Source organism: Lynx rufus, unplaced genomic scaffold (assembly GCF_022079265.1).
Source record: "Lynx rufus isolate CCGP_SWC_20201006 ecotype Redwood Valley unplaced genomic scaffold, mLynRuf1.p SCAF_2, whole genome shotgun sequence".
In the NCBI taxonomy this organism is placed as follows: Eukaryota; Metazoa; Chordata; class Mammalia; order Carnivora; family Felidae; genus Lynx; species Lynx rufus.
This window is the reverse complement of record NW_025814834.1, coordinates 150817679-150830466: the sequence shown is the minus strand read 5'-3', so window position 1 is coordinate 150830466 and position 12788 is coordinate 150817679. Positions and strand designations below refer to the sequence as shown.

General features: G+C 35.9%; 1 protein-coding gene across 1 annotated transcript in view; it reads left to right on the top strand.

The window, feature by feature from the left end:
* Positions 1-12788, top strand: part of DNAI3 (dynein axonemal intermediate chain 3) — a 71537-nt gene that overhangs the window by 39819 nt on the left and 18930 nt on the right. The window contains exons 14-16 of the mRNA XM_047086037.1: positions 2235-2379; positions 3745-3832; positions 11826-11956. Coding sequence (XP_046941993.1) covers positions 2235-2379; positions 3745-3832; positions 11826-11956 — 364 coding nt within the window. The remainder of the gene's footprint in view (positions 1-2234; positions 2380-3744; positions 3833-11825; positions 11957-12788) is intronic.

Genomic DNA, 12788 nt, shown 5'->3' with positions numbered 1-12788 from the left:
TAGAACTGCCCTACGACCCAGCAATTGTACTACTAGGTATTTAACCAAGGGATACAGGTGTGCTGTTTTGAAGGGATACATGCACCCCCATGTTTATAGCAGCACTATCAACAATAGCCAAAGTATGGAAAGAGCCCAAATGTCCATCAATGGATAAATGGATAAAGAAGATGTGGTATATATATATATATATATACAATGGATTATTACTTGGCAATCAAAAAGAATGAAATTTTGCCATTTGCAACTACGTGGAGGGAACTGGAGGGTATTAAGCTAAGTGAAATTAGTCAGTCAAAGACAAATATCATATGACTTCACTTGTATGAGGACTTTAAGAGACAAAACAGATGAACATAAGGGAAGGGAAACAAAAATAATATAAAAACAGGGAGAGGGATAAAACATAAGAGACTCATAAATATGGAGAACAAATAGAGGGTTAGGGGAGGGGGTGTGGGAGGGGGGATGGGCTAAATGGGTAAGGGGCACTAAGGAATCTACTCCTGAAATCATTGTTGCACTATATGCTAACTAATTTGGATGTAAATTTAAAAATAAATAAATAAATAAAATTAAAAATAAAAAAAAAGATTGCAAAAACAAAACAAAACAAAACACAACGAGACCTAAAATAGCCAAAGTGACAATCTTGATAAAAAACAAAGTTGGAGGACTCACACTTCCTGATCTCTGAACTTTCTTCAAAGTTATAACTATAGAGACAGATGTACTGACACTGGCATAAAGACAGACACAGAAATCATAGAGTACAGAAATAAACCCATATGTCTATGGATGACTGATTTTCAACAAGAGTACTGAGACAATTTAATGGAAAAAGACTAATCTTTTCAACAAATGGTGCTGAGACATTTGGCTGAATATGTGCAAGCAAAAGAATGAAGTTGGACCCTTACCTCACACCTTATACAAAAATTAGCTGAACAAAGATCTAAATGTAAGATGTGAAACCATGCAGCTTTTAGAAGAAAACATTAACGAACATAAGCATAAATGTTCATGACCTTGGATTAGAGAGTGATTTCCTACATATTACTTCCAAAGCACATGCAAATGTAAATCTAAATCAATTAAAAATTTTTTTTCAATGTTTATTTATTGGGGGGGGGTGTTGCAGAGAGAGAGAGGGAGACAGAGAATCTAAAGCAGGCTCTGTGCTGTCAGCACAAAGTCCAACATGGGGCTGGAACCCACGAACTGTGAGATCATGACCTGAGCTGAAGTCAGAGGTTCAACCGACTGAGGCACCCAGGTGCCCCAAATCTAAATTAATTTTTATGAGACACCACTTCCCCCACTAGGATGGCCATAATAAAAAAGACTAAAAGTAGCAAGTGTTGGCAAGGATGTGGAGTAACTTGAATCCTCACACATTGCTGATGGGAACGTAAAACTGATGCAGTTGCTTTGGAAAATAATCTAGCAGTTCCTCAAAAGATCAAACCCAGAAGTTAGCATATAACATAGCAATTACACTCCTCAGTGTATACCTAAGAGAAATGCAACCAGGAATCCACACAAAACTTATACACAAATGTTCAGAGCAGCATTCTTCATAATAGTCCATCAACTGGTGAATGGATAAATAAACTGGTATATTCCATACAATGGGATATTATTTGGCAATACAAAGAAATGGTGTGCTGACATGAACTTCGAAAATCTGCTAAATGACAGAAGCCAGTCACAAAAGCCCACATATTCTGATTCCATTTATGTGAAATGTCCAGAAGAGACAAGTCTATACAGACAAGAGGTGGATGAGTAGTTGTCTAGGGCTGGTGGGAGGGGCTGGGGGCAATGAGGAGTGACTGCCAATCTGTACAAGATTCTTTTTGGGGTGACAAAAATCTTGTAAAATTGACTGTGAAAAATTGAAAACCACTGAATTGTGTACTTTAAATAGGTGAATTTTGTGCTATATGAGTTAGATTTCAATAAAGTTGTTATGTTAAAAAAAAGATGGTGTCAGTCTCCAAACTCAATTCTCCTATAATATTTGTGTTAATACTAGCAAAGTCATGAAATAACCTTATAAACTGTATAATTTTCTATAAGATGCAAAACAGTGGCATTTCATAAAAATCTTACTTTCAGAAGTATTATAATACAGCCATGATTACATTGCTAATGTGTAACAGCAGGAAGTATGGTAGTTCTCAGGCTATACCTCTTATTTATATTAAATAACATGTGAATTTTTTTTAAAGCACAATATGTTTTTGGGATATCAGATCACAGAAAGCTTTAACCCCACCACCAATAGAGAAAAAGAAAGAAGAAAGTATTGAAATTCCTTTTGATGTGCCATCTACTTTTTTGCATCTAGATCTCTCCTGGAAACCCCTCATTAAGGTGAGTAACACACAGTTTAGTCCATTCTATTAGCTTATATATACTTCGTATTGTGTACATGCATTTGCATACATATATACACACACTCTAAAAGTGGAGGAGCTCAAATTAGCATAAGACTTTATAATTTACGTATTCATTTAACCAACTGATTCTTTCACTGAGGATTATTATGATGCCTGCTTAGGTCAAGCCCAAAATCACAATTTTTGTGAACTCAAGATTGACATTTGTTCATGTATTAGCAAGCTGCAACTTATCAATGATTTGTATAATAACTATTCATGTGCATGAGCAGTTCTCTGTAAATCAGTAGGCTCTCCCGTTAGCTAGAAATGCTAATTTTGCCCCTAATGTAGGCAAAATTATGCATGTTTCGCATCTAGTAGGAAACAGTATTTTAATACCCATGAGCAAACAAAACTGAAAGTAATTGAAAGAGAAATTGCTTGCACTTTTCTTGAAAAGCAGAGTTTGAAGAAAAGCAATTTTAATTTGAGAAAGATATGGCTGTGGATGGAATATGTATGGAAAGTATGAATGAGCTTCCGATATTGATGACTTTCCTTTTTTAGAATGTGTAGTTCTAATTCCAAACTTAATACTTTTTTCCCTTTGTTGTACAAGTGTCATTATTACATTACATTACATTACATTACATTACATTATTATATATTTGCTCCAAATGGAAGAGAGAGCACAGAGGGGTGAGAATATTCCTGAAGTAGCTGGGATTAGGGATTAGAAATTAGAAAGAGAGGGTTAGGAATTTTCTGTGGTAGGATTTACTTGAACTCTAAATAGTTTTAAAAGAAATGTGCAAACAAAGACTCACCTGAGTCATTGTAAGCATGTAGACAAACATCATGATGGAGAAACGTGGGGCAGATGCTGTGAGGGAAAAATATCCTGTTCTGGTGCAGACTCAGGGCCACTTCTGGAGCTCAGGGGCATGTGTGTCCCCAAATGGACTCAGCAGTGCCAGGCAGATGAAAAGACCCCACACAACCTTCTGGAGGTTCGTTTAACTGAAAGATTTAGGAAACAGGAGAATAAGCCCTTATTTTATATTAAAACCAAAAAGGATATATTATGAAACAGAATGCACAATATTTTCAGAAATTAAACACACGAGCCTGGGATTTGGAAAGGAGCTCCTGGACAAGCACCCTTGGGTCACAAGGTTTTAGAAACTGTGGTTTAGACACTATCCCTGGGGAAAAGCAACCAGAAATCTGAAAGAGAATGGAAAAGGGACAAGGGGAGGGAGGTGGAAAACAGCCATCTGGGGGCAGAAGGGAAAAGCAAGAATAAATCACCCACAGGATATATAGAAATAATCTTTCTTATATGTTCTCCCAAAAGATAAGGCTGTCTAAAGGTGAAACAAGTTTAGACCACTGCCCAACCAAGATCAGCCTGAGTGAGGACCATCTCCTTTACAAAGCACAAGGTAACTGCCTTTGCTTATTAAAAAGGCATGAGGGCGTCCCTGGGTGGCTCAGTCAGTTGAGTGGCTGACTCCTCGTTTCAGCTCAGGTCATGACTTCAGGGTTGGGTTGGTGAGTTTAAGTCGAGATGGGCTCTGCACTGACAGTGTGGAGCCTGCTAGGATCCTCTCTGCCTCCCTCTCTCTGCCCCTCCCCCGCTCATTCTCTCTCTCCCTCCCTCTCTCAAAATAAATAAATTAAAAAACATTTTTAAAAAGGCATGTAATAGTTTGAGTATTAGTGGTTCCTTATGTCTACAGTGAGTTAGACGGTTGCCAAGATAGTCTGATTTGTAAAAAGAATACAGAAACTCAAACTCTCCAATATGGAACTTTATAATGGCTCTAATAACTACAGCCAACACATTAAAATTGCCTATATACACACAAAGATTTCACATGATTCAGTTCAGCTTAGTTTCATAAACATTTGTTGAGTACACTTATATATGTTTGAAAACTCATTAAAAAATTTTTACAAAACTGTCTTAATAAGTATGCATGTGCTCAAAGAATAGTTGTATAAAATGGAACATATCTCAAGTCTAGCAAAGTAAGTTATGAAATGTAAGAAATAAATTACCATTCCCAATCAGAACATAATAGAAAAATTAATATTTGTACAGCACCACCATAAAACAGAGTAGAGAAATAACAATTGACTTTTTAACCTATCTCAACCCATACACCTTTGCTGAAATAATTGAAGGGTACACATATAAATGTCAAAGCTATTAAAATAAAGGTATGCATGAATATCCCACCCTGAGAGCAATGCATAATGGAAATGTACAAGAATCACTAGAAACTGAAGTACTTTCCAAATATTTGCCTTATCAAAAGGATTTCCATTTATAAGTTGTTGAATGTTCAGTTAAATGATAGAATATCTCAGAAAAATATATATCTAATACCCAGCTTGGGCAAAACTCACTTTGAAGCTGTGTGTTTCATAGATACAACTCAAGACCTCATGCTAAAAACCAACCAACCAACAAACAAAGGAATCATTATATTTTTATGGACATTTTCTAAGCAGTATTAAAACATCTCATATTTTTATGTATTTGGGCCTGCAAAGGCCCAAATTCCAGATTCCAGAGGGAATCGAAGTTGGGTTCTCTTCTCCACTTCTTTGTATTCAGCTATTGGCTATAATTTATTGAATTTCAGCCGTGAGTCAGGTAGTGTGCTAGCTAATATTGCACATGGTTTCATTCATTTAACAGTTATTTATAAAATTCTCATTTTATGCCAGGCCCCAGGAGTGTAACAATGAGTAAAACAGATGCCAATGATCATGACAATCCTGCAAACTGGGAGTTTTCATTACCATTTTATAATTAAGGAAACCAAAACTGAGAGAGGTTAATGTAACTTGTAAAGAGTAACTCATTAAATACCTTACTCTTTAAATTAATGAAAAAAGATGATCATGAGGATGTTACTGCTTTTATCCAACTACTAGTAAGGACATTACTGTATCTTTTAAAGTGTGCTTTTTTTCTTACTCACTTTTAACAAGTTTATTGAGGTATAACTGACATACAATAAAATGTACATGTTAAATTATTCAATTTGATATGTATTGACAAATTAAAAATCCATGGAACCATCACTATAATCAAGATAATGAACATATCCATCACTTCCTAAAGGTGACTCACATAAAGATGCATTTTTTAACACCTCCCTCCAGCACCTCCCCCACCTCCACCTACCAGACCACCACCGATCTGCTTTCTCTCACTATATCAGTTTGCAATTTTCTAGAACTTTATGTAATTCAAAGACTGCATGCGTTTTGGGGGGAGTCTGACTTCTTTCAGTCAGTATAATGATTTTGGAATTCATCTATGTTGTTGTATACATCAATAGTTAATTCCCTTTTATTCCAGAGTAATATTTCATCATATGGATATACTGCACATGTTTATCCATTCACCTGTTGATGGGCATTTGGGTCTTTTTCAGTGTAGGGCTATTACATATACATATACATATACGTATACGTATACATATACATATACAAGCCTTTGTATGGACATATGATTTTATTTGCTTGGGTAAATACCTAGGAATGGGATGATTAAATAATATGGCAGGTGTATGTTTAACTTTTTAAGAAACTGCCACAGTGTTTTACAAAGTGGTTGCACCATTTTACATTCCAACGAGCAGTGAGGGAAAGTTCCAGTTTTTCCACATCCTCATGGATAGATGATATGGCTAGTCTTTTTACCTTAACCATTCTAAAACATGTGTGGTGATATCTCATTTGCGTTTACCTAATGACTGAAGATGTTGAGTATATTTGCATGTATTTTTTTCCATTTGTATACCTATCTTCTTTGGTGAAGTGTCCATATCTTTGATCTATTTTTAGTTGTGCTGTTTGTTTTCTTATTTCAGAGTTTTCAGAGCTCTTAATATATTCTGCATACTAGTCCTTTATCAGATATGTGATTTGCAAATATTTTCTCCCAGTCTGTGAAATATTAAGTGTTATTCTCTTAACACTGTGTTTAGAAAAGCAGAAGTTTTTAATTTTGAGGAAGTCCAGTTTATCAGTTTGTTCTTTTGTGGGTCATGATTTTGGTTTTGAATTTAACCCAAGTTTGGGCTACTTTTTTTCCAGGAGTTTTATAACTAAGTTGATGATCTTTTTTGAGATAATTTTTTTCTCTGCACAAAGTATGGATTGGAGTTCATTTGCGTGTAGTGTTCCAGTGCCATTTGTTGAAGACACTGTCCTTTCTCCACTGGATGGTTTTTGCACCTTTGTCAAAGATCACCTGTCCTAATATGTGTGAGTCCATTTCTGAACTCTCTATTTTGTTCTATTGATCTGTATGACTTATCTTTACACCAATACCACATTGTCTTGATTACTGTAGCTTTGTAATTAGCCTTGAAATTAGTGCTTTCAACTTTTTTTTTTCTTTTTCAAAATAGTTTTTGACCATTATAGGTTTTTCTTTCCCATGTGGATATTGTATCTTTTGTCTTGGATAAGCCTGCTCTGACTTTGATTGGAATTGTGTCAAAACTGTAAATCAGTATTATGAGAATTTGGTGTCTGCCATATAAAGCCTTTTACCTCATAAGTACAGTATATCTCTCCATCTATTTAGGTCATTAATTTCTCACTGATATTTTATACCTTTCAGTGTACAGGGCTTTTGCTTCTTGTGATAGGTGTCTCTAAGTCTTTCACATTTTTTGGTGTTCTAGTAAATATTACTTTCAAATTTTTAATTTTTGATGGTTCATTACCAGTGTATAAAAATACAATTAATGTTTGAGTATTGATTTTGTATCCTGCAGTCTTCCTAAAATCACATTAGTTATCATGGCTTATTTGTAGAGGATTTATTTAGGTTCTCTAGATGATAATATCATTTGGATTTTCGCTATATAGATGATAATGTCATCTGTAAATAAGGACAGTTTTACTTCTTCTTTTCTGATTTGTATGATTTTTTTTTCCTTACCTGATTACACTGGCTAGAACCTCTAGGGGAGAGCGTTCTTGTTTTAATCCAGATCTCAGGGAGAAAGCATTTAGTCTTTCACAAGTAAGTATGATGTTAACTGTAGGGTTTTTGTAGAAGCCTTTATCAGGTTAAAGAAGTTCCCTTTTATACACAAGTTAATGTTGGATTTTGTCAAAAGATTTTTCTGCATTTTTGCAGATGATCATGCTTTTTTTCTTTTTAAGCTTATTAATATGGTAAATTATTTTAATATCCGAATGTTAAACTAGCCCTGCATTCCTGGGATAAACTCCACTTGGCTGTGATTTAGTAATTGTAATACCTTAATTTTTTAAAGAACAATTTTTACACTGTTATCTCTATATTTATATCTGTGTTTATTCAAAACATTTATTAAACTTTTGCAAAGTGACAGGCTCTGAGGATATAGCTGGGAAAAGCCAATTCCCTGCTTCCATGGAGCTTACATTCTGGGGGGATAGATACATATCTACATCCACTTAAGAAACGACCTATTTAAAACAAATCCTGAAACATGCCCCCAATGTCATCAAACAGAAATTCTCCCCATCAAATGAATGTTCTCTTTACAGACAAAGTCACTTGGTGGATATTTCTTCTTTCTTTCTTTCTTTCTTTTTTTTTTTTTTTTTTTTGTGGATATGTCTTAGAGAAATATATCTCTCTTTCTTAGAATATATTTAACCTGATAAATTTGGCTAAATCAGTTCATAAAGGGAACGGACAAACATGTTTTTCAATTCTCAGCTGAGACTTTAATTGGCTGTGTCCCTTTACGTGTATTCAGAAGTCTGTGTTGGCAGGCAGTACCACAAATCCTGGAGAAAATTAAATTTCACTTGGTAGTCTCAATGGATCTTACTAACACACTCCTCTTATCACTAAAGGCAGTTACCGTGGGTTGTGACTGGCCTCTTGTGTAGATGGCCAGCTCTCAGAACTTGACTTGAGATCTCATTATGGTATTTTGAATTTCCTTACGACACACTGTCAACTATCCACCTACTCTGGCCAGACTTGAACCTATTGACTAGAATACACATGGTCATATGCTTCTTGACCATGTTCTGTGTATTGTCTATATTGGTTCTCCTCCCCCTCCTTTCCACCAAGAATCACAAGTTCAGCTATTCCACTGGCACACCCTGGGGAGCACTCTCAGGAGCATTGTCTGGTACTCTGTTGCCACCTAGTGGCTGTAGGCTACTTGGCTTTTGCCTGCCATATTAGATCCTTAGTAGTCTGCCCTTCTGAGTAGTCACTTTAAGATGTTCTTTTTGTTTATTCTCTTGCGGAAGACTTTGCTCTAAAAGTTTTTGGAATTCCTACTCTGTAATTGCCTTCAGAGCCTCCGTTATATTCTCCTAAGCACTGTGGCATAGTGGTTAAGGATGTAGATTCCGGAGTTTGGGTTTAAACCCCAAAGCCACAATTTATTATTTGACCAGGTCAAATTACTATACCTCTCTGTGCCTTATTTTAAAACAAACAAACAAACAAACAACAAAAAAAACTTATTTGAAAAGAGATACATGAAGATAACGGAAGCAAATAATGAAGGTAACGACTTCATGTAGTATTGAGAAGATAAAATGAGTTAATATATATACAGCTCTAAGAACAGCTCTTTGTCAACCCACAATAAATGTAAGCCACTGTATATGAGGCCTGGGCAAGCTACTTAATCTCTCTGAGCCTCACTTTATCATCCTTGAAGGAGAATTAATTCTTAACTACCTTAGGAGTTATTGCGAGAATTGAATGAAATGGTGCATGTAGAGCACACAGTTCAGTACCTGGCATGTAATCATGTAGTAAGCATTCAGTAAGTGTTAGCTGCTACTGTTATGCTGGGCCCTGGTGATGGAAATCCATGGATGGAAAATCCACGGGGATGATGTTGATTTTAATAAATATGCAAGTTATTCCAGTCAAGTCTGAGTAAACACAGTTGATGACAACATTTTTGTCTGGCTTCATTCTCTTTAACTCCACCACATTAAACACTATCAACGTAGCCCCTTTTCTCAGAGCTCCTGCCTTTTTTGTGGTTTTCCTAATACTTCTTCAGTTTCTCTCCTCTGCCCTCTTTCTCTGCTGCCCTCTCAGCGTGGATATGCCTCAAACTCAAATTTCAGCGGTATGCTTTCCACGTTCCTCACTCCTTTCAGTAACTGGGTCTACTCTTAATCTGCTGAGAATCCCCCACTTTGCTTCTTGCTATCTCTTGGGCTTAAACCCAAACTACTCCCTCAATGTCCGTGTGTCCAGAACACAACTTGAGTCATCCCTGTCTCTCTCCTCCGGTCCCTACATCCAGTCTCTCACTTAGGAGAATTAGATCTTCCGTTATAGCATATCTCACCTTTGCCTCTTCCTTTGTGTTACTGGTAGTGACCCCTGGATCAGGCTCTCCTTGTTAGACCAGAGGGCTCCAGACTTTTCCATCTTGCATCCCATCAGGAAAAATTTTTGAGCACATATTGCCAACAAACATGTATTTACTTACCAATTATATACACGTTCTACTCTACTAATATATTAATGTGTATTATTTAGAAAGAGAAAAACAGACATTGAAATGAGAGTGACGAATTTGAAATATTTTAATGATTTTAATTTTATACATTAAATGGATACAAAATGCCTTTTTCCTCATGTTAAATGTATATGAATAATATCTTTTAGTAAGAACAATGTGATTAAATGTACCTAGTTATTTCTTGACATGTTGATTGGCACTTTGTAATACAGCTATTTACAAGTCCGGTTTCATGTTTGGCTTACATTGTTACTTGTTTTTGATGTCTTATCTTTTGGGAAGGGAGACTGCCCAAAGCATGTAGATCCCTAACAAAGGAAGCACTGGTTGATTGTACCAACAAAATCATAATTGTTTCTCACTTTTGTCCAGAATTATGTCATAGGTTTTTTTAATGTTATATATATTTTTAGTGTAGCTGAGGTTTTCTTCTATTTTAGTTTTCATTTATATGTTTGTTGGTTGGTTCTTATGTTCATTTGTTAGTATTCCCATGGTTGATATAATCCAGATGATGATGTATTAAGATGTGGGGAGTAGGGTAGGATGAGGATATATTTCTCTACCACCTCTCCTAGAAATTTAATGTCACATTTTAAAAAAACTAATAAGTGACCTGGGAATATGCCCAAGATAATATCTTTAAGAGAATAGAAAAACAGGATAAACGCTAAAATGCCCAATTAAAAGAAAATCCTTTATATATTCACAGAATATATATATTCACAGAAATGTAATTGTAGGGAGACATTTTAATGGTGGTTATCTCTGGAAAATATGATAATGGATGGTTTTTCTTATTTTCCTCATGCTTTCCTCTGTTTTCCAAAGCTTCGGTAAATAACATTTATTAATTTTAGCTCATAAAAAGACTTTTGTTTTAAAACAAGATGACATGTTTGTTTTTTAAAAAAGACTTTTGTTTTAAAAAGAAAGAAGGCCCAGATGGTGTTGGAATTTTAGCCTCCAGATTTTTTTTTAATTTTTTTTAACGTTTATTTATTTTTGAGAGAGAGAGAGAGACAGAGCATGAACAGGGGAGGGGCAGAGAGAGAGGGAGACACAGAATCTGAAACAGGCTCCAGGCTCTGAGCTGTCAGCACAGAGCCCTACACGGGGTTCGAACTCACGGACCGTGAGATCATGACCTGAGCCGAAGTCGGACGCTTAACCGACCAAGCCACCCAGGCGCCCCTAGCCTCCAGATTAACTATGCTCTGTTTGCATGTGTAGTTACAGCGATAATGAGGTACAATCCCTGGTGTTCTTAAGTAATAAACATGAGCTAACCAGAAAACTTTAAATTATGTTCCATGCATGTGCTGTGCTTGTGAAAACAAGTAATACATTTAGATGGATTTATTTTTTGAAGTTAGATCATTTTTGATACTTAAAAGTCTAATCATGAGTTATTTGAAAAAATTCCATACAACGCCAAATGAATAAAAATGACATGAGTTTCTCAGTAGAGAGTTTTACTGAGAGTATCAAAAGTAATGTAATCCAGAGGATATATTTTATGTCCAATTTTTACTGTAAATTATTCTGAAATGATATAAATAATGTAGAACTGTTTTTTAAACTGGGTGCTGTGGAACTTTTTAGAGCCCCTGAAAGTAGGTGGAGGGGTCTCCTCCTTCCCACCAGGAAACCCTTTAATCACAGCAATGCAGGTTTTGACAGATTTCACATGCAAGGGTTCCTGCATATGCTTTGGTTTGAAAGACACATTCCACTGCTAAATTAGAAGTCTAAAGATGCTCATACTTATGCCCGCCACACTGGGGAGAGAATGGGGCAGATGTGTGTGGCAAGGGGCATAAAATATAAACTAACTATATTTTAAAAGGTCTTTCACTGTAAATATGTGCTCCTTCTATTCATACTCCTCTGAAAGATAAAATATTAGCCCAGAGCAAAGTAGTGAAGGCAGGAGAGATGAACCCATACCACAATCTGGAAGGTGCGTTGGCCAACAATCTCAAGCCTATAGAGGACTTCTGCACAAAGTTCTTTGTTGGAACAGAGGTGAGTTAGAATTATCTGCTCTCTTATTTATACATGTTATATATATGTATATTTACATGTATGTATATATGTATATATATGTGTGTATGTGTATATATATGTTCTTATAGCCTTAATTTCAGTTTTATTGAGGCATAACTGACATGAAATTGTAAGATATTTAAAGTGTACATCATAGTGATTTGATGTACATATACATTGTGAAAGCCTTCCCTCCCCATCTAGTTAATTAACATATCCATCACCTCACATATTTATCTTTGTGCCTGTGTGTGTGTGTGTGTGTGTGTGATGACATTTAAGTTATATTCTCTTAGCAGATTTCAATTATATAATACAGTGTTATACTGTGGTCACCATGTTTTACCTTATATCCTCAGAACTCACTAACCTTACAGCTGGAAGTTTGTACCCTTTTACCAACCTCTTCCTGTTTCTCCCACCCCCCAGACCCTGGCAACCACTTGTCTACTCTGTTTCATTATAACCTCTATTGTACATTTGCTTTATGAAGGCTTACAATATCTATAACATTTTCATATTTTAATATACTTATTTGCACTGAATTTTTAAAATCTTCATGCTTCATAAATTCATATTTAAAATGTTTCTGACAAATGTGAAAAAAATCTATAAAATTCAGCATGACCTTCTTCAACGTTTATTTATTTTTGGGACAGAGAGAGACAGAGCATGAACGGGGGAGGGGCAGAGAGAGAGGGAGACACAGAATCGGAAACAGGCTCCAGGCTCTGAGCCATCAGCCCAGAGCCTGACGCGGGGCTCGAACTCCCGGACCGCGAGATCGTGACCTGGCTGAAGTTGGACGCTT